Here is a 17,825-nt window from a genome sequence, read left to right on the forward strand (position 1 = left end):
TTGTGGTTGAATTTCATCCCCATGGAGTATGGTGGATGGAGGTGAATGGACATTTTTTGTGTGGCACGTGGTGTTGGGCGAGTCATGAGCTGTGCTCGGCGCTTGTTTACTACTTTGGTGTCCCACCTGCGCTTTATATTTTTCTCCAGCTCGACTATAGTTGATAGATCTAGGCACCACCAGACCCACCTGATCCCAATGATACCTCCTGTAAATTTAGCTCAGACAGATTGATCTGTGCCCTTTAACCTAATTTGTAGCTTTGGATCAGGTGCAGGGAAGCTAGAGTTTGGAGAGCTGAAAGCTGCAGTTTCTGAGAAGTGCTCAGATGGCCTGGAGAAGTTGGCGCTTACCTGGGGCCTGGTGTCCTGTGGCCGGAATGAAATCCTGATCTGCGAGCTGGGAGGATCCGGGAGCCAGGTAGGCCTGAGGTCATTCTTGCTCTGGAGATGAATGAAGCAGTAAGGATCTAGTAACTTTCATCGAACACCTGTCCGCACACTAGGGAAATGGGAGCAATGGCACTGCCAAGGTGATCTGTAGGAAGGAAGGTTGTTTGCGGGAGTGACTTCAATTGCTGATGATGCTGCTCTGAGAGTATTGTGTTGTACCCATTAGGTCTGTCTTCTGGTTGATGTGATCTTCCCCGTGGTGATGGCCCTGTCTGGAGAGACGACAAAATGTCATTTTCACTGTTTTCAAGGTGAGTGGATTGGTCCACCTAATCAGTCGAGGTTAAGGTACCGTGAATATTTAGAAAGAATGTTTTTTTAGGAATTCTGAGAAGAAATTGATTCTTGTTAATCCCGGTGCTATGAATGGACAAGTCTGAGTGATTTAGAATGGTAGTAATGGTGATTGCTGAAATGAGAGCATTATCAAGTTCTAAAATGGGAACTAAGTTCAATAATGACAAATGTGTATAGGTCTGGGATTGGCACACCTAGGAAAGGCTTTAAAATCCCAAATAATGGATTGTCTCCACTAATGACCGCTTTATAAAGGGTTGAAATTTGGCATAGCTAGGGAGGTATCCCAGATTAGCAATTTGTACATCAATTTGGTAGCCTGGTTGAAATTACCAAGGCAATGAAGGGTTGATTTGAAACCAGATTCAAATTTCCAGATAAAGGATGACTATTCTGGGGGAAAACTGACCTGGCTATTTAAGGTATTTCTCCATGTCAGGGGGTCTTTTTTAAAACCTAAACTGATCGAACTCCCTCCGTAATCATATTGGCCTCTGTATTGTGATTTGTTGACCTTCGAGCAGTTTTTAAGTGCTAGACCATGCTGGGGTTTTAGGGGTGTTCTGTTTTTAAGTGTCCAAACGGTAATTCTCTAAATCCCATATCTCAGTGTTTTCCCTGTGGCTGCAGCGAGTTCAGGAGAACGTACTGCAGATCTGGCAAGTCAGGAAGACTCGTCTCTTTGACCAGAACTCTGAGCTGATGCAGAACGTGGCTCAACTCCTCTGGAGCAACTCTGAGAAACCGGTAACTTGCCTCCTCCTGTTTGTCGCTGTCCATACAACAGGACACTTGGCTGACTGTACCAGCCTTGTAAATAATGTCATGGAAGATTTTTCACTTCCCGAATTGATATGTAAATTACCTGGAAACCTTTTTGTGATAGTTATCTTTTTAATATTAAAAAAAACATTTTATTGATTTAATACTAGCAAATTAATTCAAAAGCAACACAAATTTGAGGCCATACACCATGGCAGGACCCATGGCAATGACCAGTGAAATAAATCAGCAGCTGTGTGTGATAGTTATCTTAGTTTGAAATGCACATCTAAAAAAAGCTACCTTGGTAAAACAGATCCCTATCCCAAGTGCGTGTGTAGATCTCAATTTTTCATGGACCTGCAGCCACGACACGGACCAGCCTTTTACATATATGTTCAACTCCTTCCTAAGGTGTTAGTTTTGTTTTATTTAGTTCTTGCTACTGCTGAATTTGTTCTTTCAAGTCCTAATAATTAGCAGGTGCTACTATTATCCAACTCGTTGGTACTCATTTTATCAGAAATATTTTTATTAGCGCTTCTGTTAGCCTTGCCAGAAGTCAAACCTGCTCATTCAATGAGCAACCCTACCAGATGTGCGCAGGATGCTCTGTTATTAATATAACTTGAGGCAATGATGGGTCATCGAAGGGGGCAGTGGGAGGAAAAGAGTGGTAAGACATATCGAACCCTCGACAACCAAACTCACCGAGCAGTACAATGCAACAATGACCTCCATTCTTGGCCAGATTGCCCCCCTAAAACTAAAAAAAGCAGGATCATTCCTTCAAGATCCTGGTTCAACACAGATCCAAACTTGGAAAGAAGACAACTAAGAGCAGCAGAAAGACTCTGGAGAAAGATCCCATCATTAATTCACCTAGACCTACTCAAATCCGAATGCAGATAATATAAAAAAACACATCAAGGATAAGAAAACCTCTTTCTTCTGTGATGCACTAAACAACTCTTTAACATCATCCGACAACAAACCTCTAAGCCCCCTTCACCCGCTTTGACGGCCTCCACAGAACCATGCAACAACTTTGCCACCTTCTTCAATGAGAAAATCAACAAGATTGAGCTCTCCTTAGACAACGTTAGCCCTCCCCCTCTGAAGAAGACCTCAACCCACCCAATCACCCCCCAATAACTGGAAATCCTTCACCCCATCTCAGAAACGGGGATCTCTAAATTGATTACCAGCTCCAAACCCTCGTCTCACTTCTCAGACCCTATCCCTGCACAACTAGCTAAGAAACTCAACCTCACCTTAGCCCCGCTTTGGACCAAGATTTTAATAGGTCCCTAAAAACCGGAGTCATGCCAGACTGTCTCAAAATGGGTCAAGTCACACCACTTCCAAAAAAAACAGGTTCTGACCTCAACAGGTTCTGACCTCAATCTCAACAATTTCAGGCCTGTATCTAATCTCCTCTTTCTAGCAAAAATCTTGGAAAGATGTGTCCTTTTGCAATTAACACAACACATCGAAAGCAACAACTTCCTAGATCCTCACCAATCAGGCTACAGAAAAGGCTGCAGCACTGAGACAGCGATCCTGAATGTCCTAGATGACATTCACAATTCACTTGACAATGATCAATGCTGCATACTCATCCTCCTGGACCTATCTGCAGCATTCAACACGGTTAACCACAAACTGCTCATTAATGTACTGCAGGAATGGGTTGGAGCAAACTAGGTGGTACTACAGTGGTTCTCCTCCTTCCTGCAGAACCGCACACAAAGAATGCAAATTAAAAACAGCATATCAGACCTACTCCCCGTAAACAGGGGGTTCGGCAAGGATCTGTTCTCTCCCTGGCACTATTCAATATCTACATGGAACTCCTCACCACGACACCCAATGAAGCCAACATTCCCTTCCACCTACATGCAGACGATACCCAGATCTACCTTAAAACTTCCTCTATTGATGTCATACAAAGACTAAACCTCACCTTGAAAGAAATCCAACACTGGCTATCCCTCAACCACCTGAAACTAAACTAGGACAAGACGGAACTACTCATCATATCCAACAAAGCTCCGACCCCCAAGTCACAGAATGGCTAAAAACCATTGATGCTCTAAACTGCAGCCTCATCCCAGCAGACTCTGTAAAGTCACTGGCAATCACTCTGGACCCTAACTTAGATATGGTCAACCACATCAAAAATACCGCCAAGAACGCGTTCATCAACCTAAAACTGCTCAACAAATTAAAGCCTTTCATCCCTCCCAATGACCTCAAACAAGCCACCCATTCCCTGGTTTTGTCCAGATTGGACTACGGGAACGCAACCTATAGCGCCAAGACACCCTTGGGTATTTGTGCGCTTTTATTAATTTCATTAACAGTAACATTAACAGGCACAGCAAAATCCCACTTAGCCCCCCTTCAGGACAACTTTTTTTTTTTTTTTTTTTGGTGTAAGTATTTTATTGCACTTTTGTTCATCACATACAAGGCAAATCGATAAACACCTATAGCGTGCTCGCCTACAACCGCATCGGGCCGGCGTCTAGCAGCTACGGTTATTAGCAACATTGTGAGATGTACACAGCCCATCAGCCGACATCCAGAGGACCGGCGGCGAAATGCCAGATAGGGTTTGGTCGCACGTCAGTGCTACGGTCGCTGCATGATACATCAATAAACTTACTTTTTTACAGTTTTTTTTTTTTCCCTTTTAACTGAAGTGTAACTTAACTGTACATTCCCCAACCTGTGGTTCCCACCCTGCATCCTTCCCTCTGCATCACAGCATCCTCCCCCCTAGGTGCCAGCACTGTACATTCGTTCGTCCTGTGTCGTCACCTTCAGAAGACCATTTACATCGCTTCCGATTCCGAATCTGACGTACCATGCACCAGTAAATAGTCACGTAGGTACCCCCAGTAATCTTTGGGCCTAGAGCCAATTGGTAGTTCCTCCTCGTATGTGTTGAGTGTGTCTCGACAATATACCATGTCTTCAATCCAGCGTTTCACCTCTGGTGCCCTTTTACTGTTCCAATGGATTGACACCCTCCTTTTAGCTAACAGGATGGCAACAGCGCAGAATTTACGCTTCAAGGCTCTCAAGTGCGGAGTTATACCCAATAAGCAGATTTTCGCCTCGCATGGCATGATAACCCCTAACATGTCGTTCAATACCTGTGTGACTTGTTCCCAATATCCCGCCACCTTTCTACAGTGCCACGCTAGATGCATGAAGTCCGCATCTGCTTGTCTACACCTGCAGCAGTTTGAATCGTCCCGTAAGCCATGCTTGTGTAGCCTCTGGGGGGTGTGATAGACCTGATGTAGGTACTTGTAATGGATTATTTTCAGATTCCCGTTTGGTGTCAGCATACCCATAAGCATGCATGCGGAGTCCCATTCCGCCTCTGTCAGGGGTTCCGCTAGCCCAGCGCTCCATCTATCCCTGGCCTTGTGTGTGTTGTTCCCCACTGCCCCCTGTGTACACGCATACAGCTTAGACACCATGTGAGACGCTTTGGGTGTAGACAAGAGCAGCTGTAGAGGCGCCAGGGTAGGCGGCTCCTCTGGATATGTTGGGTAGTGTTCTCGTATTGCTCTCTGTAGCCTGTAGAAATTAAAATTAAACAGCGGAGATGGATTTGTGATGTAATGTAGTTTATCTAGTGTCTGGAATTCTCCATCCCTGTATAGGTCCCCCAATGTGTCTATTCCGGCCTGCCGGAACAGGTCCATGCCAACCTTTTCCTGGGTTACCGAGAGGGCTGGGTGATGTGCCAGTGGGAGAGTGGGTGCGTACAGTGGCAGGCAACTCGCAGCTTTGCCTAATAGTCGCCATGCCTCAGTGGTCGCGTTGACTGTGTTAATATCCCGGTCATGTAGTCTGGTGCGTTTGTGCGTGAGTACATTTGCCAATGGAATCGGGTCAGTGTCGCCTGCCTCCACCGCTACATGTGTCAGGAAGGGCACTTCATGATACCAAAAGTGTGCGTATTGCGCCTGTGCGCACAAATAATACAAGTAAAAGTCAGGTACTTTGAACCCTCCCCTGGTATACGGTAATGTCATGGTGTGCAGGTCCATCCTCGCCTGCTTGCCCGCCCATAGCAAACTAAGTACTAGTGTCTTGATATTGCGGAAGACAGCAGCGGGGGTTTTATAGGGATGTTATTAAATAAATATAGAAATTTTGGCAAGAGCACCATTTTTATTATCGCTGCTCTGTCCGCCAACGAAAGTGGCAATCTGTTCCATTTCTTTATTTTATCCTCCGGGGTTGCAATCGTCCTCCCGTAGTTCGTCCTAATGACCACTTCGGGGTCTCTGTGGAACCATATACCCAAGTATCTAGTGGGTTCTTCCTGCCACTCCAACGGATAGTCTAGTTTAGTGGGTTGCGTGCTATCAGTCAGTGCCAGCACCAGAGATTTGTCCCAGTTTATCTGTAAGCCGGCTTGTCGACCAAATTTTATATATTCCCTCAGTAAGGGATTTAGGTGTTGTTCCGGGTGTTTAACATACAACACCATGTCATCTGCGTACAGTGAGATGTGTATGGGTCGGGAGGGCATTTGAATCGCTGAGTGATGATAATGTTGTCGGATTTTGCAGGCTAGAGGCTCCAGCACTAAAGCGAAAAGCATCGGTGAGAGTGGGCACCCCTGTCTAGTACCTCTGCAGATTTGTATGGGTTCTGATATGTATTTGTTCACTCTGATGCGTGCCTTCAAGTCTGTGTAGAGCATCGCAATCCAGCCCTGGAATATCCAGGGGAACCCCATGCGCACCAGCACCGCATGTATGAAGGGCCAGCCTATTGTGTCGAATGCTTTAGCGGCGTCTAGGAGCACTGCCACAGCCTTCGTTTCCGGAGCCAGATAGTGCGCTAATGCGAACAGTGTTCGGGTGTTGTGTGTGGTGGCCCTGTCTGGTATGAATCCCGATTGGTCGGGCCTAATTAACATTGGCATAAGCGGCTTTAGCCTGTCCGCCAGCAGACTAGCTATAATTTTGGTATCTACATTTAACAAGGATAAAGGACGGTAGGAATCGCATTTATCAGCGTCTTTGCCCGGTTTGAGCAGCTTGATGAGCAGGGCTTCTCTTAGCGAAGCGGGCAGTCTCTGGGCCTCATGTGCCATCCCGTACATCCGTACTAAGTGTGGCGCAAGGAGGTCTACATATGCCTTATAAAAATCCGCTACAAAGCCATCCGGACCCGGTGCTTTGTTGTTGGGTAGGCGCCTGATGGTGTCCGTGACTTCCTCTATAGTTATGGGGCGTTCTAGGTATTTCCTATGACCGTCTGCTAGCCACGCCATCTCAATATCTTCCATGTATTCCAACAGGTCAGGCTGTGACGGCGAGGGGTGTGCCTCGTATAGTGTGCCATAATGGTTCATAAATTCTCGCAGTATACCCTTGGTGTCCGTGATCATCTCCCCGGCGCTAGTGGTTATGGATGTGATAGTGTGTGGTGTTTTGCCTGCGCATATCTTAGCGGCCAGCTCCCTGCCAGGTCTACCTCCTTCTCCATACCTCCTCGCCGTGGCTCGCTTAGTGACATACTTCAGCTCGTCTGTTGCAAACTTAGCATGCTCGGTCAGTAGTGACTGGATATCCCCCAAAAGTCTAGTGTCTCCCGTTTGCGTATAGGACTGTTCTAGTGCCTGAATGGCTCGTTCCCGTGTGTGCAATTGGTGTCTGATATCCTTTAGGATGCCCGAGGCCGTACTGAGGCAGACTCCTCGGATTGTAGCCTTGAAGGCCTCCCACAGCAGACCTGGGTCATCCGTGGTTGGGCCATTAAGATCGAAGTAGTCCCCTATCGCCTTATGTATAGTGGAGGTGTACACTGGGTCTCTCAATGAGGCTGCGTTAAATCGCCAGGTGAAGGGTGGCGGGTCGTAGTGCGGGATGTCTACTTCTAAAAGTACCGGGCTGTGGTCTGATAGTGTTCGCGGTAAGTGTGCAGTATCCACCACCCAAGTGAGTACTTCTTGTGTGCCCAGCCAGTAGTCTATCCTGGACCAGCTGTTGTTTGCTGCGTTTATATGCGTCGCTGTCGTCTCCCCTGGGTTGCGAACCCGCCAGAGATCCACCAAGCGCAAATCCTCCATTGCGTCTTTAACCATAGCCCTGGCGTTACCATGTTGTTCTGCGGTGTGTGCTGCTCTATCTAGAGCGTCCTGCAATGTTACATTAAAATCCCCTCCCCACAGTACATGAGGTGCCTGCGTGTTTGCGATGCTGTGCCAGATCTTGCTAAAAAAACCCGGGTCATCCATGTTCGGGCCATACGTGTTCACCAACAAAATGTGCTGTCGTCTAAGTCTGCCTGCTAGCATTATGCTCCTCCCGGCTGTGTCTCTGTGCACATCTGTGACTTCAAAGCCCGTACCTTTCTTGATTAAAATGCTCACCCCTCTTGAATATGTTGAGTAGCTAGAGTGAACCACTGTTTCAGCCCATCTGGCCCCTAATGTTGAGGTGCTGTCTCGGTCTAAGTGTGTTTCCTGCAAGAAAACAATGTCGATTCGCAATCTATCAAAATAGGCAAACAGTCGCCTAATCTTCTGCGGGTTGCCCAGGCCCCTTATATTCCATGTGAGAATTTTCAGCGTGTTACTACGTGACATGAGTATGCGTTTGGTGATGAACTGTACATTTCAGACGTCTAGCCTTCTTGTTATACCCTGTGTGTATGGTGCCATAGTGTACATTTCGTAACGTTGACAACGTCTTCTGTTGATTACAAACATTATGCACATGCCAGCACAGACCCAAGGAGTTCGCCATGCTTCTCAGATACAGAGGTTGTAGTCGATTTGTTACTGATTCCCCCGCCCACCCCCCACCCACTTTAGCGCCCAAACTTTGCCAAAGCCATCCCTGAGTCAACTTCAACTCTAACATTAACAGTAACTTCTGCGTCCAACATATTTCGGGGTACACCCTCCTGGGGGTGTCACCAGGTACACACATCTCCATCCACATAGTGGATGTGGACAGTCGCAAGCGTGCGTTTTAGTATATAGCTTGTTTGTGACTTCCCCCAACCCCCCGCCACCCACGAAACAAAGTTAGCATCTTTACAGTTATATATCTCAATTACTTTAGAATCCCCCACATCTCTAGGTGCAGTGCACACGTGGGCCACGCCGTGTAATGTGCGTAATGTCTCCTGCTCGGAAAACAGTTGAGCCGTCAGGCCGGTCAGGGCCATGGTTACCTGCTTGCTGCCTCACCTACCAGTAGCCGGTCACCTCGTCTCTCCGTTCATATTACATCATTTCACTTATTCACAACTGAAGCAACCCTTCCATAGGACCTCAGACTCCAGGACATCACTTACATTTGTCCGTAAACGCCGTTCCAGTACAGCCGGCGCTGCCATTGCGGCCAACATGGTCCATGTGATTGTCCGCGGGCCAAAATGTTTTTAGTTAGTTGCAACGTGTTGGTGAGGTCCGTAAGACCGTCCTGCTGGTTAGTGTTCTTTCTCGCTCATTCCACGTCACTGGTTGGTTCATTCCTATCCGGTTGTTTTCTCCTCTTGCCTTGTTGCTTGACATATTCCTGTGCCGCCTGCACCGTTGGTAGTATGACAGGTTTCCCGCCGGTGAGGATTTTGAGTTTCGCCGGATATAGCATGGCGTATTCCAGGCCTAGTTCTCTGAGCTTCTTTTTGACTGGAGCGTATTCTTTCCTAGCTTGTTGCACCGCCATAGTGTGGTCCGGGTAAAACTCTAGCGTGTTCCCTTGGTGCGTTATTTTCCCCATCTCCCGTGCCATCCTCAAGACCGTGTCTCTGTCCCTGTAGTTTAGCATGCGGGCAATGACCATGCGCGGGGTGGCTCCGGGTTTCGGGACAGGCGCCAGTGATCTATGCGCGCGTTCCACCAGGAACACCGGGGATAGTTTGTCGGCTCCAAAGAGTTCTTTCAGCAGGGTCTCTACATAAGTCTCCATCATCCCTGTGTTTGTGGATTCTGGCAGGCCCGAAATCCGTACGTTGTTTCGCCTGGACCTGGCTTCCTGGTCCTCCACCCTCGCTCTTAGGTGTTCCACCGTTTTTTCCAGGCCATCACAGGTCTTGGTTGTGATCTTTTGTTCATCCTCCAGCCTCGAGATCCGCTGCTCTGCTTCCGTGAGGCGCCCGTCGTGTTGTTCGATTTTCGCCGCCATGTTATCTACTCTCAGCACCACGTTGTCGAGTTTTCCGTGCATCTCCTGCAGACTCTGCTGTATTGCCCTCAGAACCGACTCCATGCCTGTACCCTCTGTTGATTCCTGGCCCCCTTCTACCTCCGGGTCAGGCGTGGTATTCTTAGCCTGGTTCCGCTTCTCAAACTGGAGCTTAGGTTGATTCCGGTCAGGTTTCCCCATTTCAGGTTGCTGTTTGGATGAGTGGTGTTCTGCCGATTTCGGGCTGTTGCCCGATGTTGTGCTGGCTGCGGAGATGGCTCGAGGCGCTGTGACTGCAGCTCCCCCCCTGGCCGTTCGCGTGGTCATCTACCTAGCGCCTGGATGCAGGTTGGTGCCCAACCAGGTCTCATCCGACATGCACGTCAGGCGGTGTCGTTTACTGGGCCGCTGAGACACTACATGGGCAATATTGTATGGCCACTTATCACGTTATAGGGGGGGCAGCCCCCGCGATGGTGGTGGAGCCGGTTCTGTGCCGATGAACATGCGTTTCTGTGTGCACAGTACAGGCGCCTTCGAATGGGGGATGGTCCGTCCGCTCACCTCCGTGGCAGATACACTGTCGGCTCCTTGCGTTTCCCAGCTGCCAGCTCTCCGAGTGTTGGTTGCTGCGAGGCACGCGCACAGAAAAGCGCCGGGAATCTTCCTCTGCTGCCGGACTATATGCTCGTTCCTCTCAGGCAGATTTCGGGGGGAAGTTGTTTGGCGGGAGTGTCCACCGCTGCCTCCAGCCTTGTGCGTTTCACGGGCGCCGCCATCTTGCCCGCAGTGGAACGCACGCCGATTTTTCGTGGCGCTGTGTCCTGGGGTCCCGCCCAAGCTCCGCAAGTGTCGCGCTGGTGGTCAATGGCCACTTACCATGTGGCGCCGGGTGTGCACAGTTGTCCCGCTCCACTAGTAGCCTTGGTATTTTCCGATCCGCCCGGCGTCCGGGGCGGCCATTTTGGCGATACTGCTGCGAGGAGTCCGAGCTTCGGGTTGGATCTCCCTGACCCCGCACCGTAAGCCTCTCGTTTTGTACGTGGGATGTCGTCCTCACCTTCCGATGCCCATATTTACAATCGCTGCTTATTTTCGTGGGGTTACAAGGGGTTAAAGGCCGCTAGACGCGCGACCGTCCGGCGGAGCTGACAAGCTAGCCAGCCATTCCGCAGTGCGCCCTCTAGCGCCCCCCCCCCCTTCAGGACAACTTTAAATGCAGCAGCCAGGATGGTCACAGGAGTAAAAATATATGAACACATCACTCCTGTTCTCAGAGAACTAAAATGGTTACCAAGCGAAATGCACGAGAGCTTCAGAACAGCCTGCCTCACTCACAAAGCCCCGCATACCGGTTAACCCGCATACCTGGCCGCCAAACTCAACAACCTAAGGAGTACGAACACTCTACTTCTCATCCCGCCAAATACTCGCAAACATAAAACCGCATCATGCGGCTTCTCTGGAAATACACCCCAAATTTGGAACTCCATCCCAGTTCATATTAGGACTAACCCCTCCTTTCCAAAATTCAAAAGCCAGCTTAAATACCTTTTGCTCAACCGATCTCTTCTGAATAGATAGCTGATGCTCTACAGTGAATCCCGCACACAGCAGTATACAAGGACTCTGAAGAGGATGGATACCTCTTTTTACCTTTTGTTTTTCTCCTGTGCTCCCCTTCACCGTTCTGGATTTGTCACGAATCATGGAGCCTATCAACTACTCGCTGTGTTAGAACTGTACTTGCCACGTATCTTTATGTTCTATTTGCTAGTTTCTGTGTCTGAACTTTAGTCGACACGAATCACTATGTTTCTACTACGGTCACTTTTTATGTTTGTTTTGCATCTTTGATTCATGTTGTAAAGCGCTCTGATACCCTCGGTTCTGGTTAGCGCTATATAAAACTCCTAAATAAATAAATACATCTTTGCTTTGTCTCCTTGCAGGCTGAAGGAACTTCTGAGTTCGTCTTCCGCTCCTTTCACCATTACTTGAAGACATACTGTTTGGAGTCTGATCACTTTGGGGACACAGAGAAACCACTTTACAAAGAGTTTCTGCAGAGGATAGCTGTTATTCCTTGGCAAGTGAAGGCAAGATATGCTCCGCTTTGTGCCCTGCTGCCCTTTGCAGGTCCTGACATGGTGAGTCGCTTGAGTGTGAGCAAAACCAACCTGTCAGGAAGTGATGAAGATACAGGGTTCAGGCCTATTCTGACCATCAGCACCTCACTGGTAATCAGGTGCCAAATGTTCTGCCAGTGCACCCCTGCCGTCTAATGCAGCAGCTCCTGCTACTCTCGGAGACCCACAACTCTGCTAGCTCCTGCTCTCCCATTGCATAACGAGATCCTGCTCCTCTGCCAATGGGCCTCCATTCTGACTCGCATCATCACCTGCTACCTCACCAGATACGCCAGGCTGGTCTGACAGGTCAGTGGGTAGCCCATTTTTAGGTCGAAGAATCTGTCTGGGCTGCTAACAACTTCTTGTGGGCATACGGAAAGCTTCCCTGAGAATGCATTCTGCATATGGCTTACCATTGGCTTTATGGTTTGTAACGCACAGTTGTCTATTTTAGGCTTTCCACCTTGAGTTTACCCCTCACATGGAGCATCCCCATTTTACTGTATCCTTCTGAGGGCTCATTTTGTTTAAACAGACTTTTACATTTTGTTCTTATAGTGTCAGATTTGCTGTGCAGTCAGACGGAGGTCAAATGTCAGGCTCTGTCTTCTGAGTGAGCTTGGTGTTTACATTTATTTCTCTAACTTCCAAGTGAGAGAATGTATGTGACAATCTTGCTATGAAACAAAAGACGTTTGTCTAGCACACAACAAAAATGAACTGTGCTGAAATAGCAGAACAATATGAATTGGGAAAGTACAAATTTTGCAATTTTGTTTGCAATTCACATCTATACACTAGGTGATGATATTTCCACACATCGTTTGTGTGCAATAAAAATGTATGTGGGTGCAACTTTAATGGTCATTTCAATTGAAAATGTGTTGTCTGCAACGACAGTGTGCTCCTCCACCATGCATACTCCCCTCCATCGCGCTCTACTCCACTCTACAACACTTTATACCCCTCCACTCTACCACACTTCTCTCCAATCTACCCCACACCATTCTATCCCAATCTCCTCCGTTCCTCTGAATGCCAGTCCACTCAATGTACCCCACTCTGCTCCATCCTACAGTGCTCCACTCCAGTCTACCCTACACCACGCCAATCCGCTACAATCTATCCCATTACAATCTACCCCAATCCACCACACTCCAATCTACCCCACTCCACCCCAGTGTAATCCATTCCACTTTGATCTACCCCACATCACGCCTGTCTAGCCCACTCCAATCCAATGTACTGATTGCACTCCAGTCTACCTCACTCCACCACAGTCTTCCCCACTCCACTCCAATCTACCCCCTGCAATCCACTCAATCTATGTACCCCACTCCAATCTAACCCAAATTCCTCCCTCTGTGGAACACAACCTTCAAAGTAGTCGGTAGCTTAGCAGTTGTTCACATATAGCCATGAACCAGTATCTTCCAAGAAGTTGCGGCTTACCTTTAACCTCCTCAGACGCTCATCTTCCATCACAATCACCAGCTACCAGGAGAAAACTAAACCTTCATAGATGATTTCTTGCCAAAAGCATGTATGCAAAGCATGCAATGCACCCTACTTGTGATACACAAACCTCACAGAAGCACCATTCACAGATGACAGAAGGCACTGACTTCTCTGCACACCATACAGTTGAGGCCCCTTATTTTGCTATGTTCGTGTCTCCACAGTGGACAATCTGTTTAACCTAACCACTCTCCATCCACCATATTCTTCATGGCCATCCATCCCCAGGAAATAATCATCTTGCTTCTGAAAGAACTCCCTCCAGGAAGCCCTTGGCCATTACTCTATCACGCCAAGAGGAGTTACCCAAGATTCCCCAAAATGCACAACCTTGGGAGTATTGAGTCAAGCTCTCCCCTTCAGATCCTTGCAAGAATTTCATAAAAGCAGAAACACCATCTGCAGCATGAGCTACTCTGGTGAAAATCAGAGCTAGATTTCTACAGTGCATGGCTGCGGAAAACTTTTAGTCTCAACCAGAGCCATCTACTATCAGACCAATGTTTTGGAAAGAAGCACGAGTGGGGCCCTACTCAAGGTTGTAAAACGATTCGCGAGTCTGTTCCCTGAATTATAAATGCCCCATTCTGATGATAAATCTACTGCTCCTAAAAGAGTTTTCCTTTAGGAACTCAATGAAGCACCACTTCACATTGAATCCAACAAACACGACATCCTTTGTGTTTTGACGCTGCACGCCACATCCAAGCATACCTCCTGCTAAACAATCTCATTTCCATATTGAACATATTAACCGCCACCGCCTACGAAAACCATCCTTGGTCCTGTCACAGAAACCACATACACCCTCCTTCACAAAATGATCGACACCTCCCCTTGCACCAGGAAACTTTCTAACTGTTCTCAAGACAGGCCAGATTCCCTGACCTTAACACACCCTGTCGCCCCCTGCCCCCACCCCTACATAAAAACCTGGATCCATATTGGCCACTACTGGCCTATCCCAGTCTCTTCTTTCTGGCTAACATTTTCAAAATGGTGTTTTGCTTTTATTTATACATCCACATTGACACCTCCAACCTCTTGCAGGACTATCAGTGTGTCCATCCTTCTGTAATGCAGAAATAGCCATCGTCCACATCATGGATGAGGCCTTCCCATGATGGACAACAGTCGTTCCTCCACCTAGTTCTGCAGGCCGAGCACGGCATACATCAGTATGTTGGTGTTACATAACTCTATGTGAAACTGTCATTGCTCAGTGACCTCCACAGCCTCATCTCCTGGGGTGGATAGAGCTTTTACAGGACCACCTCGGTGCTCTGGATCTGTCTACCACTGACATTCAAAACTGCCTCCTCCTTAATTGCCTTTAGAAAGGCCTTGAAGACCTGGCTTTTTTCACAAGACTAAGAGGCACTCTATTCTGTGCAAGAGAGCTTTCTTTCCAACAGCTCTGCACCTATACCCTCTTCCTATAGTGCCAAGACACTCTCGGACATGAGTTTTGCGCTTTGTAAATTACATTCAAATTTCAACCCCAAGCCTGGATTTGTAAAACTCAGATCTATCTGAAACTTGTTCATCATAAAACCAAAACCGAAATTGTTTTCATCTGTCATCGACTACTGTTTAGACCAGTCGTGGCTTGCGGATATAAACTTGTAAGGATCAATGCACAAACCTGTTACCTACACTAAATCTCTCTACTTTTATGTCTAAGTCATTGTGCCTTTAAACAACCACTTCACGAGAAAAAAAAAACAGACAGTATGGCGTTAGATTTTTCTGCTATGCAAAGTAAATTCTTCCAAGCCTCTTTCCATGCCTTAGTCCTCTCACCTGTAGACAAGGCAAGGCCTTCTTGACTTACATCCGAGACAACAGTCTGGCACCCTTGAAAATCTTGTTCATGCAACTACCCACCTTGTCACGTATTATGAGAAATGTGTCTAATCTACCTTAGTCAGCCTATGCTGTCTTTCCCTGTAGCACCAAGAAACACCAAGAAAAGGTAATCTATCTGTAGGTGGATTTATAAAGCACACACACCACGTGAGGAGTCTTCTCTTGATGCTATGTCCATCTCACCTCTCAGAAGGTCTTGAACTTCACGTGAGAGCTCAACAACCCTCCTCTTCAGGAAGCTTGTCCATAATAACTCCTAAATACCTGTAATGACCTCCCAGGGTCTTGCAGCCTCCTAAACTGAGATGGATCTTTGTAAATGATCTTGTAATGGGACTGTCACAGTTTCACCAATGCCTCCTTCCCACCGCACTGCTGTAGACTGTACATGGCTTAACCAGTGCACCTCTCCTATGACTCGAGGCGTTCCTTAACGCATCCGAACCAGGCTCTGACATCTCTGCCATTGTCCATCAGTACTCACTGACTAGCCTCCTGCTACTTCAGCATTGGTTTGGTCTTAGCTCTGCCACAGCCCTTCCACTGTGGCCTGCAGCTCCAGCAATAGGACTTAACAGACATGTTTATAAACCGTGGCTTTTAAAATACCAAGCCTGGGAACTTTGCATGTCTGCCTGTATACCTCATTTGGCTTGGTAGAACCTGTAGTGACGTGGCCCCACATGTATGTGCCAGTGTGTCAAACTGCTATTCTGCAGAACATTTTGCTTATAGTTCAGATGTATTGAGAATTAGTTTGAAGTGGACTCCAATTCGACCCACAACGCTTTCCGCTATCCAAGCACTGGAACACAACATAATTCCAACAAGCTATAAAAAAAGACCTGAGAAGCCCCTGCCTTTGTAGTACTCAAGATTAGCCTTCAATTTTTCTGTGCATTCCCCTGCTTCCCCGCTTCTACAGCCGGTTTTCTAGCCCAAGGATCATTGCATAGTCATCCAAATGCCTAATTTCTTATGAGTGACTCCTTTCTGATTCTAATGCTTGGGTCACATCGCACTTTGTCACTGGCAGATTGTCTTTTCAATGGTATATGCCAAGTTGGCCTCTAAGATCAGCTTCAAGTAGAAAGGTGAATGCTCCGAGGTTTCGAAAGGCCGGATGGGATGGTCGCTCTTTTTCTGTCGCCGCTGTAAGGCTATGGAATACTCTAACTACTAACAGTGCAGGAACCAAGTCCTTTTCTTCTTTTTGAAAACATCTCAAAGCTTGGCTCTTTTTCTTCTTAGTTCTGTTTTATAGTTTTTCAGCAGAAGGTCCTGTTCTCATATCTTTCTCTAACTTTCTGTTTGTGTTGTTCTTTTTTTCGGTGTCTCTCCCCAACAATGGGTCTTCGTCTCACAACATGGCTCAGCGCTTTGATACCCTTGGGTTTAGTGTGCTCAATTAATTCAATTTCAGTCATTCCTGCTCTGCCTTATTAACCTGCAGCTATAGTATTGGATGGTGGGTCATGCACGCTGGTAGACTTTCAAGGACATCTGCCCTTCCAGAAGTAGATCACACATGCTCTAATAGTGGAACTCAGTAGTACTCACCCCCCCCCCCCCCCCCCCCCCCCCCCATTGCCGCTTGGGGCACCACACACCTCTAGACCAATGGTTTTTGGACATTAGTGCTGTGTTGAAATCCGTCTTTTTGCTAGTTTTGCAGTATACCAATACCACCTATAGATATAAATCCTTGGGACAAAATTATTTGCCACTTAAATGTGCCTCTTTTCTTTCCAGGTTCTTGAGATCTATTCAGAGCTCCCCGAGCACATCTTGAGCTGCCTGACCACCAACTATCTAGGCCCACTGGCCTCTGATGTCTACAAGACCACACTCCAGCTCCAGCGCAAAGCATGGTCAACAGGCGCAAGCAGACCGTCTGAGCTGGAGCTGGCTCACCGGTGGGCCCACTGCTGGCTGCCAGTCCTTTCCAAGGCTTTAACCTCCCTCTCCCCGCTCTTGCAAAGGAACGCCTCAAACTACCTCCTTGGACAGACACTAAGAACATTCCCGAGGTCCTACGATCTGCTTGCCCAAGACTTCCAAGGTACAGACGCCTCTTCACTTCGCGCATGGACCTCACTGTTGAATTCTGTAAAGATGACCACTGGGGCGATGCCAGCGGATGACCAGGCCCTGGAGCGGCTGAGTCTATGCATCCATGCTGCAGACGAGGCTGTGCGCCTGTCAGCCATTGGCCTTCTGTGCTGCAGCCCCAAAACCAATCAAACGTTGTCAGAAACCGAGATCCGGCTGCTTCAGGAGTGCCTCCCTCTAAGTTTAAACTGTGACTCGTCCGGGTTCCGGCAGCTGCTCCAGGCCTGTGTGAAGAAGGCCCTGGTCCGTCTGAGGGACAGCTGTCTGGCCAGTCTGCGCTCTCGCAAGGGTAAAACCTCCAAAGAACAAGCAAGATGTCCAGATGGATCGCTTTCTCAGGGAATAGGTGAGTATGCATCTAGTAGAGTACGTCTAATGACTTCACAACATGCATTCAGCCTCAATCCTGTTATCACCCACACACTGAATAGCACTGACTCCGCTCAAGTTCCATCTGAATATTGCTGGTCATCTGATGAATATGTCCTCTCTGCTTCAATAGATTT

At 47.8% G+C, this 17,825-nt stretch overlaps 1 protein-coding gene across 1 annotated transcript in view; it reads left to right on the forward strand.

The window, feature by feature from the left end:
• The window catches only part of LOC147678984 (tRNA (32-2'-O)-methyltransferase regulator THADA-like), a 291,162-nt gene that overhangs the window by 76,510 nt on the left and 196,827 nt on the right, over window positions 1-17,825 (forward strand). The window contains exons 8-12 of the mRNA XM_086942707.1: window positions 272-420; window positions 619-703; window positions 1,360-1,496; window positions 11,641-11,838; window positions 16,960-17,665. Of these exons, the coding sequence (XP_086798833.1) occupies window positions 272-420; window positions 619-703; window positions 1,360-1,496; window positions 11,641-11,838; window positions 16,960-17,665 (1,275 nt within the window). The remainder of the gene's footprint in view (window positions 1-271; window positions 421-618; window positions 704-1,359; window positions 1,497-11,640; window positions 11,839-16,959; window positions 17,666-17,825) is intronic.

Source organism: Lissotriton vulgaris, chromosome 11 (assembly GCF_964263255.1).
Source record: "Lissotriton vulgaris chromosome 11, aLisVul1.2, whole genome shotgun sequence".
In the NCBI taxonomy this organism is placed as follows: domain Eukaryota; kingdom Metazoa; phylum Chordata; class Amphibia; order Caudata; family Salamandridae; genus Lissotriton; species Lissotriton vulgaris.